Below are 18,894 nucleotides of genomic sequence, written 5' to 3'. Positions count from 1 at the left end.
TGGATTTTTTATTCGATGTTGATGCATGATTGAGTTAAATTGCATGAATGCATTTGAATGTTATCATTTTTCAGTACATACACTTAAACTTGTGCATGTATTGATGCATTTGGTGTTCCTCTATATAATGTTAATATAAAACAACTTACATAAATAGGTGTCATTGGTTCAGGAAGTAGTAATTATATTTATTTTATAAATATATAACTGCATCCGTTCATGTCTGTTAATAATCAGTTATCAGTCACTTTTAAAAATAAAAATCTGCTCACAGAAAGTAAAGGTTGTAAATCCCACAGCAGACGACTCACTTCTGTGACTGGGACAGAGAGGAATATTATTAATTATAGTTTTAGGATGTTCCCAATGGCGCTGCCATGTTGTTAAACAATGCCAGTGAGAGTCTCTGACTCAGACGAGACAGTCCTACAATTAGTGACACTTGTCTTTCTGTATATTTAAGGCGTCTTGAGATACGGTAGGAAGAAGGTTGTCATGATATCAATATGAAGTGGAATTGTCATTGAAGATTTTATTCATTTCACTGCCAGGACAGTGCACTATGAGGGGGGAGCTGTGGCCAGTCACGCCAGGTCCCTGTGGAGGTTGGAGACCCTGCGTGTGGTGTAAGTACTGCGTATAGGTGTGTGTGGATGTGTTCTTGTAAATACAGCAAAGTGAGAACATCAATCCATTTTTGACAATGTGAGGACATTGGTACCGGACAACGGATGTGCCATGTAGGTTAGGATTTGGCTTAAGATGGATTCTATTCCATGAACTATTCATAATGTATGGATAAATCACAAATCAGGTGCACAACTCAATGAGATACAAAGACAGCAATACAAAACTCTAAAACATACCACGAGAAATTAACATTACAGCACAATTACAGTGATACAGGAGTAATTATTACATTGTAAAATATTCTACATTCACAGTGCACATTTCTTAGCAGGCTTGTAGAGAAATGACTTCATTTTACAACTATTTCTCTCACCATTATTTCTCTATAAACAAGCATCACCTTTCATTTTTCTTTCTCTTTATTATCTCAGTTTTGTTTTGAATGGATTTGAAGGAGCTGTGTGTGCTGATGTCACTGACTGACTCTGTGTCCCAGATGGAGTGGCAGTCACATTCGCTGGGGTCAGCCGTTCAGACTTCGACACGTGACGACAGGGAAGTATCTCAGTCTGACAGACGACAAGTCGTTGCTGTTGATGGACAAAGAGAAGGCTGACGTCAAGTCCACAGCGTTCTGCTTCAGGTCATCCAAGGTGCAGAGTAGATCATTGCTTTATCCTGTTCCTCATAGAAGTAATGAATGTTTCCGTCTATTAGTGTGCATGTCTGAAAAGATGACATTAATGACTGAGAAGTTCAAAGCAAGTCTTGGTTTGCACTTAAGGCTATGATGCATTAATGTATTGATGTTGCTTTATAGAACCATATTGAAAAACTATGACTGTAACTGTGGCTGTAATATATTAATGGTTTGATCCCGTCTGCTTGAGGTTTGCCTGATGTGAATGGAATAGCTTTTAGTCACTATAGTAATGAATACAAAAAATATACATTAGTTATTGTTTACTGTGCACGTAACATACGCAGTAGTGCATCTTCTGCGAGGAGACCTCAGCGGATATTTCAGATATAAACATCTTGTTTGAACACATATTTGACTGTTGCTTTGGGTGGACATATTGATGACGCCACATAGAGTGGAAATCTTTCTAAATGGAATCCTCTCCATTTAGAAAGATGCAGCAGATGAACAAAAATGTCCTCATAGCCTGAACATGTTGGTGATGGTGAGTACAAAATGAGTGAAATGACTGTTTGTCCTGCCCTGCCTCTGCCTCAGGAAAAGTGTGACCCTATTGTGAAGAAGGAGGTGGACGGAATGGGGGTCCCTGACATCAAGTATGGCGACTCTGTGTGTTACATCCAACATGTGGACACCTGCCTGTGGCTCACCTACCAGACTGTTGATGCCAAGTGTGCACGCATGGGCGGAGTGCAGAGAAAGGTAAACACACTCTTCTAAATGGTGATGTCACTCATCTTTCCCCGTTTCCCGTCAGCATCTGAATTGTTTTACCAATGTGATCCATCACTGAACTCCTCAGAAATGAAAAATGTCCATCCTTTACTTCTGTTGCTTCTTATTTCAAGGGTCTATCAGAGAGCATATTTAATAAACTAATAGATCTGAAGGTTGAGGTCAGTGAGAAATGAAGTTGAAGCAGCGTCATCTGAGCAAATCCAGAAGTACTTTGATCACTTTAATCTCATGTATGTTTTTTTTTTGGTGGCAAAGAAAGTTGAACTGTGGTTAAACTTTTATTCCAGGCCATTATGCACCATGAGGGTCACATGGATGATGGGCTGACGCTGTCCCGGTCTCAACACGAGGAGAGTCGCACTGCCAGAGCCATCCGCAGTACTGTATTTCTCTTCAACCTGTTCATCAGGTAGATAATTCTACAAAGACTAAGAAATGAAGTAACACTCATGTGTTGATTAGCAAAAGCATACAAATATGAATCCCTTCTCTACCAGACCTGTGAAGAGGAACACCGGCAACTCATAATAATAATAATATTAATTCATGCTGCTTATATAGCGCCTTTTTTGAAACTCTGAAATGCTTTAAAAGCAGAAAAAAATCAAAATAGAAACAACACAACACAGAAACTAACATTGTAATTTAACTTGCATCATTTGTGGAGTTGTTGATCTTTTCGCCTTTTTTCAGGGGCCTGGATACGCTCAGGAAAAAAGGGAAGGGTTCTATTTCAGACCTACCAATAGATTCAGTTAGTCTGAGTTTGCAGGATCTCATTGGCTACTTCCAACCCCCTGGTGAACACCTGGAGCATGAGGTCAAGCAAAACCGACTAAGAGCTCTGAAAAACCGGCAGAATCTCTTCCAGGAAGAGGTAAGACATAGAATACTGTTAACTAAGTGCCAGATTTAAGAGTGAGTTTTCTGTAAAGAATCTGGTTATTGATCTTAATTAAAATGTAATTAAAGCATTGACCCTTATAAGCTCCTTACAGCTTCTCATTGTTTTTTTTAAGTAATCTATAAAACATCCAAAACAGATAAATGTCATATTATATTACTGGTTCCACAACAAAATAAATAAATGACTTCAAGTTGCTAAGAGGTGTTTTGATTTATATAATAAAGTGTCATTTTCTGCTGTTTTAAACCCACACACCAAGAGAGGTGGCTGAGTCATAGCTGGTTGTGTTAGTAGCAGCAGTAACATTGCGTTGCAAATGTTTAAACCGCTGGCTTTTGCTGATTAAAAGAGACTCAACGTGCCATTTGAAGCAAGAAAATCCCCCAAAATACAAACCAAAGGTCAAACTTATTGCTCTGTATTGTGAGCAAAACAGAGAACTGTTTGACATCAGTACTTTTTTTATTGTTCTAATTTTATCAAGTTCTATTTTTTTTCTAATACATTTTCTTAAATTACTGTTTTTTACAAGACGTTTCACCTGTATTTAACCCCTAGTTTTTGGACCGACTGACATAGCTTTGACAAGGGCCAGTCTAATGCCGCTGTGCCAACCAACCAGAGGTGTGTGGTGTCTCTGAGGTGTGGCACTGCAGAGTCACTGTTTACGGTGGCAAGCCTCCCACTGCTGCGAGGCCTTAGAACATCACTTAAGGGCTGTTTGCCGTCTCCATGTCTGTTTTTCTCTGATTACGTGAACTGACACGTAAAACAAACACTGTTTGCACCCGCAGGGCATGATCAGCCTGGTATTGGAGTGTATTGATCGCCTGCACGTCTACAGCAGTGCAGCCTATTTTGCTGAGGCGGTCGGGAGGGAGGCAGGGGAGGCGTGGAGCTCCATCCTCAATTCTCTCTATCAGCTACTGGGTAGAAACGCACACACACACACACACACACACACACACACACACACACACACACACACACACACACACACACTCAAACACACACGCACACTTCCATCTTGTCACACTATATTGCTGTTGTTTGTTAAATGAAATAGAAAATATGATAATAGTATTATAACTGTTTTCCTATCCTTGTTCAGCCGCACTGATACGTGGGAACAGGAAGAACTGTGCTCAGTTTTCTGGCTCGTTGGACTGGCTGATTAGCAGGTTAGAGAGGCTGGAGGCGTCCTCTGGTAGGTCACTTGGATTTTTGCAAGACGCTTTCAAATTGCTCTTTATTGTTTTTGTTTAAAAACAGAGGTTGAACTATTTTTTTTCTCTTCAAAATCTTATAAAGATACATTAATATTGTTGTTTTCACTATGCAATAGTGTCTTTCTGCGCACTTGTACACAGCAAGAGACTGAATTTACACTACACCAGTCTTTGCATTTACATTCGTCTTCTGTTAAATTGGGTATTGACTTCAAGTGACTTTAAAGTACTTTCTACTTTACATATTTGCATTTACGTTCACATTTTATTTTTGATGTTTTTGATAGTAGATTCAGTATATAATGTTCTATTCTACAGTAAATGCATTGTAAACATTAAGATCTCCAGACTCCCCCTGATCTACTTCTAGATTAGAGAGAGTCACTGAAACACAACCTCAATGTCTGAAAGAAAACATTTGTTGTAAAGACAGCTCTGTCGCTTCTGATTACGTTTGTCGTTCTGCGATTTTGTCGTCATTCTGTCTACGACTTGTGTTTCTAGGCATACTGGAGGTGCTTCACTGTGTCTTGGTGGAGAGTCCAGAGGCACTGAACATCATCAAAGAGGGACACATCAAATCTATTATAACTCTGCTTGACAAGCATGGACGGAACCACAAGGTGACTGTGACCACGTGACTGACCAGATCAGTGACTGGCTATTCTTTGATACCTGCGTGGTGATAATGTTGTGATCATCTGCTGCATTACAACTATTTCCAACACAGCTAGCTCAACGTAATGTATGTGCTGTAATGTCACTCCCTTACCTTTTACTTCGTAATATCAACATTAGAATAGCATAGAATAGCAATAGTAGATATAACCAATGCTGTACATGTGCTGTTGCTGTTACTGTGTTAAGTTAAACATGGTGATAAGTGGGTTGTCTGACCCAGTGCACTCGGACATGGAGCTGGTTTGCAAGTTATCGTCATTTAAAATTATATATTGACACCAGTGACGTATCTTCCACCCAGGTTCTAGATGTGTTGTGTTCACTGTGTGTGTGTCACGGTGTGGCAGTGCGCTCCAACCAGCACCTGATATGCGACAACCTTCTGCCAGGGAGAGATATGTTGCTTCAAACCCGCCTCATTAACCACGTAAGCAGGTATACAGACACAAACATGGCTGCACATGTAAATGATACGCTGGTGTTTTTTTGCAGTTTGTACAGGTTTTTTTTCTGCTCACGGCCTGTCTCTCAACAGCATGCGGCCTAATACCTTCCTGGGAGTCAGTGACGGGTCAGCTCAGTACAGAAAGTGGTACTACGAGCTGATTGTGGATCAGGTGCAGCCCTTCATCACTGCAGAGGCCACTCACCTGAGAGTGGGCTGGGCCAACACCAATGGATTTGAACCCTACCCTAGTGGTGGGGAGGGTTGGGGAGGCAATGGAGTGGGTGATGACCTCTACTCCTATGGTTTTGATGGACTTTACCTCTGGTCAGGTGAGGTGTATGTGCATGTGTTTTGTTTTTCCTGTGTTAATACATTCAATTAGGACAAGCTTGTGCGTGGAAGTGAGCATATACATGCTATTCTGATTTACATTTGTTTGATGAAGAGGAGCATTATTATTAATAAAAAAACTGTTGCCTTAAAACGATGACCCTCACACTGTCAACAACATGTTCTGTCTGGTACTACCTGTGCAGGCTGCATCCCACGGACTGTTAACTCACCCAACCAGCATATTCTGAGAGCAGAGGATGTGGTGAGCTGCTGCCTGGACCTGAGCGTGCCCAGTATCTCCTTCAGGATCAACGGCCAGCCTGTTCAGGGCATGTTTGAAAACTTTAACTCTGATGGCCTCTTCTTCCCTGTGGCCAGCTTCTCTGCTGGAGTCAAGTCAGTGCTTTAATGAGAAACTTTTCAGTTTAATTTACAAGCAATCACTTGCTTACTTATTTAGTTATCAATGATTTATGTGATATTAAATATCTGTTAAACCACTATAAATAAACATATATGTATGTACATATATATATGTGTGTGTATGTATATATATGAATATATACATGTGTGTTTATGTATATATACTGTATGTATATATATATATATATATATATATATATATATATGTATATATATATATATATATATATGTATATATATATATATATATATATATATATATATATATATGTATATATATATATATATATATATATGTATATACACACACACACATACATGTATATGTATATGTATATATATATGTACAGTATATGTATATTCATTTGTATGCGTGTGTGTGTGTGTGTGTGTGTGTGTGTGTGTGTGTTTGTGTGTGTGTGTGTGTGTGTGTGTGTATTGTTTTCATGAATCTGACTGGGTGGGCAAGCTGTCATTCTAATTGGGCCTTTCCATATCCAGGCCACCCACAGCTTCGCCCCCTTGACATTCGTGCAGTTTCATAAGTTATGCAACAGTCACTTTCTACAGAGTGAAAAAACGCACTTGTAGTGCACTCACTCCACATTTCTAAGCAGAAGCAAAATTGCTGCAATACAAGAGGATAAAATTCAGTGACTGACACTGCAATTTCCCCCCCCTCTGACTCTTCACTATACTGGTGGAATACCAACTAACCCATTGGCTCTGAAGTCATTGAAAATCACAATCAAATTTTATTGCCATTGTGAAAGTTGTAAAATGGAAAGAGGAGTTATTCAGTCTTTAGCTCCAGATTAAAAAGAAAAATTAAAGTCTTTCCTGTGAAGCACGGCTTCTTCCCTTATCCTTCTCTGCTTGTTACCGGTCTGACCGCAGGATACGATTTCTCCTCGGGGGTCGTCATGGGGAGTTTAAGTTCCTCCCACCCCCAGGTTATGCGCCATGCTATGAAGCGGTGCTGCCAAGAGAAAAGTTGAAGCTGGAACACTGTCAGGATCAGACTGAAGCCAGTGACCTGCTGGGACCCACAGTCACACTGAGCCAGGCGGCATTCACTCCAACACCTGTGGACACCAGCCAGGTACATACTCTGCATTGTCTAACAACACATTAACAAAAACGTTATGGGTAAACATGTATCGTTGTTATTTTCAATTCAAATTCAACGGTGTTATTTGCATTTGAGTTGTCAGTTCAGACCCACACAATTAAAAATCAGTCTGTTAACTTTCTTTTTTTAATGCATGGTAATGTGTAGATTGTGCTGCCGCCTCACTTGGAAAGGATCAGGGAGAAGCTTGCAGAAAACATCCATGAGCTTTGGGTGATGAACAAGATTGAACTTGGCTGGACCTATGGCGCAGTGAGTATCAGAGGCGGAGCTGGTTGAAGACTGAAAAAGAATCCAGATGGCCATAATAATTAAGATGAACTGCTCTTTAACGATTCAGGTAACAAGTTGCTGTAATGAGGTGTGTTGAAACAGGCAAACAAGCAGCATAAAAAGGACAGGATGTCCAGGGACTAGAAACAGCATATCAAATCAGAGTATGATATATGATGGACCTACCTTGTTAACTTCTTGATCCAGGGCATGGTGATGCATACGTAATGTGAATATTGTTCTTGAGGGAGTACATGCATGACTGTTATACTTCAATCATTACCAATATTGAATTCAAAATTGAACTGAATTGAACTGAAACATAGGATGGAAATCAGAGTTCATTTGCAGAAAAGCTTTGTTATCTCTCAAATACAGCTGCGTGGTTTGATACCTAAACAATATTTTTAATTAGTCATCCAAGCAGCATGATTAAAGAGTGATTAAGGACTTGTTAAGGACTGCTCAGCCTTGAATAAGACGCAGACATTAGAAATGTGCCTTTCCAATAACGCTCTACTCATTAAATTAGTAAAATAACATTACAAAAATGCTGTTTTTGAAAAGTGATATATATTGTTTGACTGTAAAATATTCTGAAAATGCAGTCATCTCATTTGCTGTATAATTGCATCATTTTAGTTGCACTTTTAATTTCAAAATTAAAACAAAGAAACAGAGACATTGTTTTTCTGTTTTTGTTCCTGCTAAATTGTTCTCATAATTCAAACAAAGTCAGAAATGGATACGGTCCAGGACACTCTGTCCTTCTCCTTGAAATGCCTCACCTTGAACCACAGCTGCATTGCCTCTGCACTTTGACCTACCCTTGTCCACACGCAGTCAGAATGAATGGGAGTGCTCCTGCCACTAACGCAGTCAGGATCCCTGTCTTTACGTCACTTGTGTGTGTGAAGGTGCGGGATGACAACAAGCGGCAGCACCCCTGCCTGGTGGAGTTCCCCAGGCTTCCCGAACAAGAGCGGAGCTACAACTTACAGATGTCACTAGAGACTCTTAAGTAAGTCACACATGCCTTGAAAAACTTAACAATTAAATGTTTGATAACAAAAATGATGGCTTTGGTGATGTGTTTATTTGGAAGATCTCACCAGTTTTTACTTATTACTTCTTTTCAGGGATTTGATCCTTTTAGGATTAATGTCAGATACCTGGATTGAGAATTCTGTGGTAATGATGTGCTTGTGTTCCAGAACTCTCCTGGCCTTGGGCTGCCACGTCGGCCTTGCAGATGAACACGCTGTGGACAAAGTCAAGAGCATGAAGCTGTCTGCAACGTAAGGCCCCTACTAGCCAAGTATTATTATCAGTATTACCTAAGATGCACAACACCACAGGCAAATAATGACACTAGGAGCTTTCTCCTGATCCAGTGTGACAGTATAGTGTTGTAGCAGCAGCAGCTTGATTTTAAGAAAATAAAACAGAAACTGGGTCGTGTTGTCGAGCAGCTGGTCAGTTAACTCATGATTCCGTCATGCCTGCTTGTGTCTGTGCAGCTACGAGCTGTGCAGCGGCTATAAACCTGCTCCTCTGGACCTGAGTCACATCAAACTGACCTCCACCCAAGAAGCCATGGTGGACAAGCTCGCTGAGAACGCACACAATGTCTGGGCCAGAGATCGCATCCGTCAAGGCTGGACGTTTGGAATCCAGCAGGTAAGGAGACTGTAGGCGATGTACTGGTTGACTGTTTTGTGATTGCGCTGATGTTTAAGGATACATTTTCTGGACAAAAAAAGTGTATCATTTGGTACATTAATTACTGCACCTGTCCAATAAAGACACATACATACATCTGCAATATATGAACTTGTGTCCTTTTTGTCAACTCTGTCCTGTTGAAAAAGACTTAAATAAGAACGTAAAACTATTTGTACTCATCCTTTTTTTTTGGTGTTATTTAGAACACTTGAAAGTCAGTTGTCAATCAGCACAGCTTATCACACACATGGTTGCTGTTTATCAATTTCAATGGTACTGTTATCAATGTCATTGAAATCATACACCCCTCTGACTCAAAGTGATTTCTGGTGAGATGTATGAGCTATGCAGTAAAGCCCCTTTATGTCCTTCTGTGCGGTGCCTCTTTAAATGAAAGGCACCATCTGCTAGCATTGCCCCACAAATATGGCATAGAGATATTTGTAAATCAAACCCACAGTAATCTGTGGGAAAGAATCTAAATGATGTCCCTTCTTCTTTTTGCTTTGGCTTATCAGGATGTGAAAAGCCGCAGAAACCCTCGTTTGGTCCCGTACGTTCTGTTGGATGAGAGAACTAAGAAATCCAACAAAGACAGCCTGAGAGAGGCTGTCAGAACTCTGTTGGGATATGGATTCAATCTTGAAGCTCCTGACCAGGACCACGGTACAGTCCAGATCTGTAATCGTACAACATGGAATAGGTTGTTTGTAAAATCCATGATCTTGCTGATTATATGGCGATCTCTGCTCTTTTCACTTTTTAATTCCCTTCACCCACAGCGGATCAATCTGACCTCAGCAACTTGTCCGCTGAAAGGTTCCGCATCTTCAGAGCGGAGAAAACATACTGTGTAAATTCAGGAAAGTGGTATTTTGAGCTTGAGGTAAGTAAAAGGCAAAAATACTTGATATGACAGTGTTATGACAGTGTTATTATTACATTGATCTCAGCCATTTAGAAATAAATCTGATTTGACCCTAGTTTAGTCTAATGTACCTACAGTGGATCTGAACATTTCACAGTTTTATATTACTGCCATTTCTTCACAATGCCTAAATTGGTTTTAACCTCTCCCTGCTTCTCACTCAGGTAACGACAGCAGGACAAATGAGGGTCGGTTGGGCTCGGCCAGGATGCCTCCCTGACCAGGAGCTGGGATCTGACGACCAGGCCTTCGTCTTCGATGGCTTTAAGGTGGGCGAATGTTTCATGATGGTGTTAAACTGTTTTTGTTCTAATGCCGCAGAACCAACGATCTCCCTTCTATGACCTCCCAGGTCCAGCGCTGGCACCAGGGTAATGAACACTTTGGCCGAGTGTGGCAGACGGGCGACGTGGTTGGCTGCATGGTGGATCTTAACGAGCGCACCATGTTGTTCACGCTAAACGGAGAAGTTCTGCTGGACGACTCGGGATCAGAGCTGGCCTTCAAGGACTTTGAAGTCAGTCAAGGTCAGTGGAAGTGTTTTCAGTGGGACAGAACCACTGACTGAAATGTGAAAGGCTAATAGCCAACAGGCTGTTTCATATCATTTTAAACGCACGGATGGTTTTCTATAATAAGTCAGTCTTCTCTTCTCTCTTCCCCAAACCTAATAACTGCTTTTCATATTATAGATATTGTTTTGGTACTGAGTTGGGCTCTGTAACCCAGACTTGGCATCGCCTTTACATATTGTTCTGGTTTATCTCTTTGAATCTTCACATCTGACAATTCAACTCATGATGTCCATCTCCAGGTTTTATCCCAGTGTGCAGTCTGGGTGTTTGTCAGGTTGCCAGAATGAACTTTGGTAAGGACGTCAGCACCCTCAAGTACTTCACCATCTGTGGCCTGCAGGAAGGCTTTGAACCGTTTGCTGTGAACATGAACCGTGACGTGACCATGTGGCTCAGCAAGAGGCTGCCTCAGTTTGTGCCTGTTCCCTCCAACCACCAACACATAGAGGTGCACACCCTTCACGTTCGCCTCTGTCCTGCACCTGATGCACATACGCACGCCCACAACTCTATCGCTTTTTATCCTCCTTTCATTTGCAGGTGACGAGGATAGACGGGACAGTGGAGTCGTGTCCCTGCCTCAGAGTCACTCAGAGATCTTTTGGCTCGCAGAACAGTTACGCTGATATCACCTTCTACAGACTGAGCATGCCCATAGAGTGTTCGGAGACGTTCGGCAGGTCGGCGCCCGGCGAAAGCATCTTCTCACCAAAGAGGGTAAAAGAACCTTGAATCTTCTTTTTCCACGGCCCCTTCCCAAAGCCTCCATCTCTGCATTCATCTCTATCCTCTTCTCTCACAGAATCAAAATACTGCATATGCTGTATGTTCCTCAGTGCCACTGTCTATTAACCATACTGCAAACCTGCAAATCATCACGTACATATCTTATCTGTCAAGAAGAGATTCATGTTTTACTCACATTGCATCTGTGCAGTTTAGCTCATTTAGAAAGTGATGCATTACTCTATTACTAATATACTAATAAGTACTAAACAATTGCTCTAGCAAACAGGTTTGATCTGGTCTGTCTGTTTTTGCAGGAGATTGAGGACTTTGAAACTGTGTCAGACTTTGATGTGGTGATGAAGTCTTCTCATGGCCACAATGGTCCCAGTGGACCTGAGAGAGATGAATTCAACAACCACAAAGACTATAATCAGGAGAAGCCCTCGAAACTCAAGCAAAGGTAAAGAGTCGGTTTTGTTCTGTGGGCTTATAGTTTAAAAATAATTACAAAGATGAAGTAAGATCAATGAAAAGGAGTGAAAGAGGGATTTTTGTTGGTTGCTGTGTTTATATACACAGTAAACTCTGATTACACTCCATATTCAGTGACAGTTTTAGAAAAAAAAAGGAGATCAGGAGATGCCTGTAGTAATATCGTTTCCCACAAGTTTCAACAGTACGTGATGAATAACCCACACTACAAGCACTAGAGATGTCAAGATGTCAGTTACCAGTGACAGTTTTTGGTCTTTTTTGACTGAATAAAATTTTTAATAAATCTAAAGAAACTGTTGTGATTTCCCCCCCCCAAGGTTTACATTGAAAAGAAACAAGCCAGACAACAGCTGCCCATCCATTGCCCGCGTGTCAGAGGAAGTGATGGGTGACGACAGAGATGAATATGAATTTCTAATGCAGGCCTCTACTGTAAGTGCCCAGAGACTCACATTCATGTGCTATATCTATGTCATATTAGCAAAACTAAGCAATGATAATGATGCACAATAATGTTGAGAAAAATGTACACGATTTGCCATTTCCACACATTCTATATTGTGAAAATTGAACTGCATGCATTGCTCCTCTCTTTGTGCAGTACTACTACTCTGTCCGGATCTTCCCGGGTCAGGAGCCCAGCAGCGTTTGGGTGGGCTGGGTAACTTCAGACTTCCATCAGTATGACCCAGGCTTCGAGCTTCACAATGTCAGAACTGTCACTGTCACCTTGGGAGATGAGAAAGGCAAAGTTCACGAGAGGTTGGTTCAGCAATAACGAATGAAAGTAGCAATTGAAGTTTTTAAAGAGCGTTAGTAACACTGGAGAGCAAGCAAACTGATTTCTTTTTCTATAAATGTCATCATCTAAGTTCTCTTTGATGAAGTGTGTGTATGTGTGCGTGTGTCTTCCAAGTGTAAAGCGTAGTAACTGCTACATGGTGTGGGCTGGAGAGAGCAGCAGTCCCGGTCAGGGGAGAAACAACAACGGCTTGGAGATCGGCTGTCTGGTCGACACAACCAACGGACTGTTGACCTTCACAGCAAACGGCAAAGAACTCACCACATACTTCCAGGTGGACATTCTATGTTGTGTAGCGTCGTAACCATTATTGTGACTCAGCTATTGCACACACATTGATTTCACCAAGAATTTCAAAGATGTCCAGTTTTTATGTTTCTAAGGGAAGCAGGTTTTATTGCACCTTTGTGCAGTTCATGTGATTGATATGATAAAAATTTGACATTGCTTAAAGAAATATGTGAATAGTCAGACAATATTTGCTCCAAAAACACAACCTTGAGGAGCACCATAACCAACTTCAGTCTGCACAAGACTTGTAGTGAAAGGTGTAAACTGAGATTTAAAAGCAGAAAAACAGTTAAATTCAGTTCCTTTAAATTTCAATGGGATCAATATTTTAATGGATCATTTTGGTTGATGAGGCACTGTTAATAATCATTGAGTTCATCTGAAATTATTGTTAATTTTCTTTGCCTTAGTACAGTGGTTCTCAAACTTTCTCTGTCACGCCCCACCTTGGAGGAAGAAAGATTTTGGCTAGAAGCCCCAAATTTGACGTGGCTGTGTCTTGAGGGATCCTGATGAACCTGCAAGTGGTCCCATGTCTCTAGGACAAAGTTGACTTTTGACCCCATAGACTTGCATGGCATTTTGGAAATGGTTCTCAAACCCACCCACTTTGAGAAACCCTGCCTTAGTGTATACTTTTCTGAATCATCATTAATACAAAATCAAATACAAGGCATGGCTAATTTTAGTTATTTTAATGGTGGTGATATTTTAAGGAACAGTCCTCTTTTATTGGAACTGAGTCAGTGGCAAAGCACTTTCTTTCCTCCGCAGGTGGAGCCCAGCACTAAATTGTTCCCAGCAGTCTTTGCCAAGGCCACCAGTCCAAATGTCTTCCAGTTTGAACTCAGTCGAATGAAGGTGAGAAGGGCACAGTAAACCGCACGCAACGCTCAACAACTTTGTCATTAAAATGTAACCGTTGTTCAACTGTCAATTTAACTATGGTAGCAGGTTTACAGGTTAATGATGAATATTGGCATGCATGGTTTGCTGTGTGAGGTCCTTGTCTTTTTACTGGGTTAAGTGTGTTTTTTGAATTGTTGTTTTTTTAAAAAATCTGACCTTTGATCTTGTTTGGATTGTTTTCAGAATGTGATGCCTCTGTCAGCTGGTCTGTTTAAGAGTGAGAGAAGAAATTCAATCGCTCAGTGTCCTCCAAGGCTGCATGTACAGTTTCTTACCCCTGTATTATGGAGTCGTGTACCCAACCATTTCCTCAAAGTAGGAGTTTTAAATTTTTATCATTGCGGCTCAAATTTCCCGTTATCACGAATGAAAAGAGATGTGGTGACCGGAAATGTTCTTTTTTGTCATTTCCTTCTCAGGTATCAGCGTCAAGAGTCAATGACAGACACGGTTGGCAGGTCCAATGTAATGAACCTCTGCAGTTCATGTCATTGCACATACCTGAGGAAAACAGGTGGAACACCATCAGCTGCAAACATACACAGACACACAAATCTTTTGTCCTCTTTATGTTTCTTACACCGCGCTTGTTCTTGCTGGCTAGGGCGGTGGATATCCTGGAGCTGTCAGAGCAGCGGGAGTTATTAAAGTTTCACTACCACACCCTCAGGCTCTACTCTGCAATTTGTGCTTTGGGAAACAACCGAGTGGCGCACGCGTTGTGCTCCCATGTGGACGAATCGCAGCTTCTGCAGGCAATAGAAAACAAGTACATGCCAGGTAACTAACAAAAGGCCCACTGCTTGAAGAAAAGCTTTTCAAGAGATCCAGTTTATCATGCTCCACTTGTGGATTGATCAGTTACTGAATAAGAGTGACATTTCCGAAAGAACATTTTCACATTACAAAAGGCTTCATAATTCAATGTAGCTGTAGCTTAAACATTTACTAAATTGGATAAAGGAAATACTCTAATGATGTGTTTCAGCTCTATTTCATGAATGCATTCATTTGTGTTTATCTTTGGATGTGGCGTTGGAGAACAAAGAGATTGATTCACCTCCTTTGCTACTTTTTTGACAATATATGACGTGATTTTAATTCTAATAATCCAATGTCCCTAATACGATGAATAAAAAATATGCTCTTTGCATGGAACATTGATAAATAAAGTTACAAGTGCTTTGTAAAGTCCATTGGGAAATATGTTTTAGCTGGTTGCAAAACCCTCACAGTACTTTGTTCACTTTAAACATGTAATTGTACTGTAAGTCCAAAGGATTTAGCAGCCCTTCTGTTTTTGTCTCCGATAGGTTTGCTTCGCACAGGTTACTACGACCTCCTTATTGACATTCACCTGAGCAGCTACGCCACAGCTCGCCTCATGATGAACAAAGAGTACATTGTGCCCATGACGGATGAAACGAAAAGCATCACGCTGTTTCCTGATGAGAAGAAGAAACACGGACTGCCAGGAATCGGCCTGAGCACCTCCCTGAGACCGAGGATGCACTTTTCATCCCCGTGTTTTGTGCACAGGAGAGGACACGGCCATTGTAACAATGCCAATAATGGATCAGGGTCAGGAGACTGTTTCCAGCACAGCCCTGAATTTCCCTTAAGTAAACTGAAAAACAAAACCATCTGGATGCTGACGGAAGCAGTGCGGGAAGGGAGCATGCACGTGCGGGATCCAGTAGGGGGCAGCACCGAGTTCCTCTTCGTGCCCCTCCTTAAGCTTTTCTACACCATGCTGATCATGGGAGTTTTTCGAAATGGTGACCTGAAGAACATCCTCAGACTGATCGAGCCGTCCGTGTTCTGTGAAGAAGGAGACGCACACGGCGTGAAAAAGCACAGAAAGGAGGACGTGGCAAAGCCGGAGAGTGACGGCAGAGGAGAGGATGGATGGAGGAACAACATGCCGAAAGAAGGACTCCTACAAATGAAGCTGCCGGAGCCGGTGAAACTCCAGGTGACTCCCTGAAAACCCTTCCAGTCTTTTACATTTATCTGGAAATTCCATATGACAACTCTTTTATGACAAATATCAAGTCAAGTGTATCTAATCTATTTTCCTCATCCTCATCACCATAAAAACAAACCTCTATTTGAAGCTTAAGAAATATTGCTTTGCGGCATTGCCTTAAAAGTTACCAAAATGGAAAGTGATGTTTCAAAATGACCTCCATATGGTTTTAAGCCAAAAGTTTTTTCAAAGTCAATGATTGTTGAGGATAAGTGTAAGTAAAACCCACTATATCACTGTAGCCTCACAATACTTGCGGCACTGCATGCCTACCTCACCCGTTCTTGTGTGACGGCGAGACAGACATAAAACCAAATAAAATACAGTAACATGCGTGATAGACCTTTGCTTTACACATTGTTTTCTGTAAGATGAGTTTGAGTGTTCCTCCGTGTGCGTGTGTGCAGATGTGCCACGTGCTGCAGTACTTGTGCGACTGCCAGGTGCGCCATCGTATCGAGGCTCTGGTAGCCTTCTCCGATGACTTTGTGGCCTGTCTTCAAGAGAACCAGCGCTTCCGCTACAATGAGGTGATGCTGGCACTCAACATGTCTGCAGCCCTCACTGCCAAAAAGACCAAGGAGTTCCGTTCCCCTCCACAAGAACAGGTAGCAGCTCGGCTGTATTGCAATTTAACAACATTTTCCAACTTCTGCCAATGTGATTGTAGGTATCCGTTTGGTTGCTGGTATGTCAGTTACAGTGCTGACTGTGTTTGCTCCTGCAGATCAACACGCTGCTTAACTTCAAGGATGACAAGCAAGAGTGTCCCTGCCCTGAATACATCCGAGAACAGCTGCTGGACTTCCACGAAGACCTGATGAGACACTGTGGTACTGTACCGTTTAGCTCTGCACGCTCAAGCAAACATTTCTTGAGCATGTCTGTCATTATGCAGGTACGGCTGTGCACTGAGTTCCACTTTTTGTCAGGTATAGAGTTGAACGAGGAGAGGGGGATAAATGGTGACAGTGACTTCACCATCCGGGGTCGACTGATATCTCTGGTGGAGAAGGTGGCGTACCTCAAAAAAAGGATGGCTAACCTGCCCAAAGAGAAGGCAGACAAGAAACCCAGTAAGTCACAAAAATAAAAAGCAAAAATAAAAAAGACAAAGAAGAAGAAAAATCTTACTTTATCAACAGCTATACGACTGCTATTTAAAATCTCCAACAACTGTTCCCCATTTCCAAGAGCTGAGAGCGGAGAACTACAAATTGTCAGTTATAATTTGATAACTGAATGTTGTTTTTCATATTGTTGTTTCATGTTGGCTGAGAGTTACTTGTGGTGATACTTTTCCTTAATGCAACGTGCTCATTTGAGTGTAAAAGTCTCTTTATTTGCAGACACAAAGAAATATTTCAGTACCATAAGGCATTCAATAAGGAATTCTCTTAATTTATGGTCTCCAAGTCTTTTTCTTTTTTTTCTTTTCGGGTACATGACCCAGAAAACAAATGCAGGGCAGGGCAGGTCAGAATGGTGAAGCCACTAAAGCCCTTTGCTAGCACCAGTTAGTCCTGTGAAACTGGCTCAAATTCAGATTCAAAGGCCGACTGTCTAAGCAGTTTATGTTTATCAGGAGTTGCTGAACACATTTAACCACTTTCATCTCACTCCTGTGAGCGATTCAACTGCTGAATTGTTATTGATTGTGTCCTACTCATCAGCAAAGCACAGCTATGATTTCACTGTATTTTGTTTTCAAGATAATGCATGGTAGAGAACATCACAAGTTAGATCAATACCCAGAGGCCTAAGCTGACTGATAATGTGTACAGAAGAATGAGAGTCATGCACCTCCTCTAATCTAGCAGGCAGGGTAGAGAATCGTTCCCTCTGATTCAGAAACTGAAAGTACTGGTGAAATATATGAATTTCTGGAGAATACTCATTTGAACTGAATGTAGTTCTTTGGCCAAAGTGAGGTCATCACACAACATTAGATCCATTAGATTGCAGACAGTAATGCACAATTGGGAGAGATATTTAGATAAACGCACATGGAGAAAAAAATGTGGTGAAATAAATGCCATGTGTTGATGTACCTTCAGTCTTGAGGTGGAATTAAATGTTATGGTCTTGCTTTGGTTTGTATTAAAGCCATAACTCAAGCAAGGCTCTCCCCATGCGTGTCTGCAGGTACCTTACAGCAGTTGATTTCAGACACAATGGTCCGTTGGGCTCAGGAGTCGGTAATTGAGGATCCAGAGCTGGTCAGAGCCATGTTTGTCCTGCTGCACCGCCAGTACGATGGCATTGGAGGACAGGTTTGTAAAATATGCAATAATAATAAATAAAATCAAGTATGCAAAAAAAAGCTGTACGGCAGAGGTGCAACTACATTATGATGTTTTGATTCACCAAATACAACTGGATGTCGTTCTCAATGCATCTCAGGTAAATCTTGTCTGGCAACATGTATACTGCTAATACTCATGAAGACAACTGATAATAAATATGAAGCAGTAAAAAGAAGTAGTGAATATGATATGGATGTTAAATACATGTGTTGAATGATGATCTGCAAGAATTTTTTTTAAATTTGCAAAAACTGAAGGCTTAGTACAGCACATGATTTGAAGCAATCATTTAGCCGTTGAAACTGGGGCACCATAGAATAAGGAGAACAGCACTAAAGGGAACTGAAGTGATTTTTTTTTTTTTATCCACTGCAGGTGCGTGCTCTTCCAAAGGCCTACACCATTAATTCTGTATCAATTGAGGACACCATCAATCTGCTGGCAGCTCTGGGTCAGATCAGATCACTGCTCAGCGTACGCATGGGAAGAGAGGAGGAGAAGCTAATGATCAGAGGCCTTGGGTAATAAGACTGTCTGCTCAATTCTACCCAAGTCTGATTCGTTTAACGTGGTATTTTTGATGCCCAGTTGTTTCCTAATTTGTAAAA

At 41.3% G+C, this 18,894-nt stretch overlaps 1 protein-coding gene across 2 annotated transcripts in view; it reads left to right on the top strand.

Moving 5' to 3' along the window:
• ryr2a (ryanodine receptor 2a (cardiac)) overlaps window positions 1-18,894 on the top strand; it is a 95,158-nt gene that overhangs the window by 31,635 nt on the left and 44,629 nt on the right. For both annotated transcript variants that reach the window (XM_076034809.1, XM_076034808.1), the window contains exons 9-44: window positions 552-626; window positions 1,127-1,283; window positions 1,871-2,035; window positions 2,359-2,480; window positions 2,765-2,948; window positions 3,773-3,908; window positions 4,090-4,185; window positions 4,712-4,830; window positions 5,190-5,323; window positions 5,424-5,665; window positions 5,873-6,065; window positions 6,990-7,194; window positions 7,372-7,476; window positions 8,415-8,518; window positions 8,712-8,795; window positions 9,018-9,177; window positions 9,741-9,888; window positions 10,005-10,108; window positions 10,315-10,419; window positions 10,503-10,677; window positions 10,965-11,173; window positions 11,266-11,442; window positions 11,769-11,914; window positions 12,267-12,381; window positions 12,551-12,711; window positions 12,866-13,025; window positions 13,817-13,903; window positions 14,135-14,266; window positions 14,371-14,465; window positions 14,556-14,731; window positions 15,265-15,926; window positions 16,388-16,588; window positions 16,708-16,813; window positions 16,919-17,056; window positions 18,126-18,253; window positions 18,662-18,807. In XM_076034809.1, the coding sequence (XP_075890924.1) occupies window positions 552-626; window positions 1,127-1,283; window positions 1,871-2,035; window positions 2,359-2,480; window positions 2,765-2,948; window positions 3,773-3,908; window positions 4,090-4,185; window positions 4,712-4,830; window positions 5,190-5,323; window positions 5,424-5,665; window positions 5,873-6,065; window positions 6,990-7,194; window positions 7,372-7,476; window positions 8,415-8,518; window positions 8,712-8,795; window positions 9,018-9,177; window positions 9,741-9,888; window positions 10,005-10,108; window positions 10,315-10,419; window positions 10,503-10,677; window positions 10,965-11,173; window positions 11,266-11,442; window positions 11,769-11,914; window positions 12,267-12,381; window positions 12,551-12,711; window positions 12,866-13,025; window positions 13,817-13,903; window positions 14,135-14,266; window positions 14,371-14,465; window positions 14,556-14,731; window positions 15,265-15,926; window positions 16,388-16,588; window positions 16,708-16,813; window positions 16,919-17,056; window positions 18,126-18,253; window positions 18,662-18,807 (5,652 nt within the window). The remainder of the gene's footprint in view (window positions 1-551; window positions 627-1,126; window positions 1,284-1,870; window positions 2,036-2,358; window positions 2,481-2,764; window positions 2,949-3,772; window positions 3,909-4,089; window positions 4,186-4,711; window positions 4,831-5,189; window positions 5,324-5,423; window positions 5,666-5,872; window positions 6,066-6,989; window positions 7,195-7,371; window positions 7,477-8,414; window positions 8,519-8,711; window positions 8,796-9,017; window positions 9,178-9,740; window positions 9,889-10,004; window positions 10,109-10,314; window positions 10,420-10,502; window positions 10,678-10,964; window positions 11,174-11,265; window positions 11,443-11,768; window positions 11,915-12,266; window positions 12,382-12,550; window positions 12,712-12,865; window positions 13,026-13,816; window positions 13,904-14,134; window positions 14,267-14,370; window positions 14,466-14,555; window positions 14,732-15,264; window positions 15,927-16,387; window positions 16,589-16,707; window positions 16,814-16,918; window positions 17,057-18,125; window positions 18,254-18,661; window positions 18,808-18,894) is intronic.

This window comes from Nelusetta ayraudi, unplaced genomic scaffold (assembly GCF_046127955.1).
Source record: "Nelusetta ayraudi isolate G7.1 ecotype Tasmania unplaced genomic scaffold, CSIRO-AGI_Nayr_v1 ptg000042l, whole genome shotgun sequence".
In the NCBI taxonomy this organism is placed as follows: Eukaryota; Metazoa; Chordata; class Actinopteri; order Tetraodontiformes; family Monacanthidae; genus Nelusetta; species Nelusetta ayraudi.
Note: the sequence above shows the minus strand (reverse complement) of the source record. Positions and strands in the feature narration are given on the sequence as shown.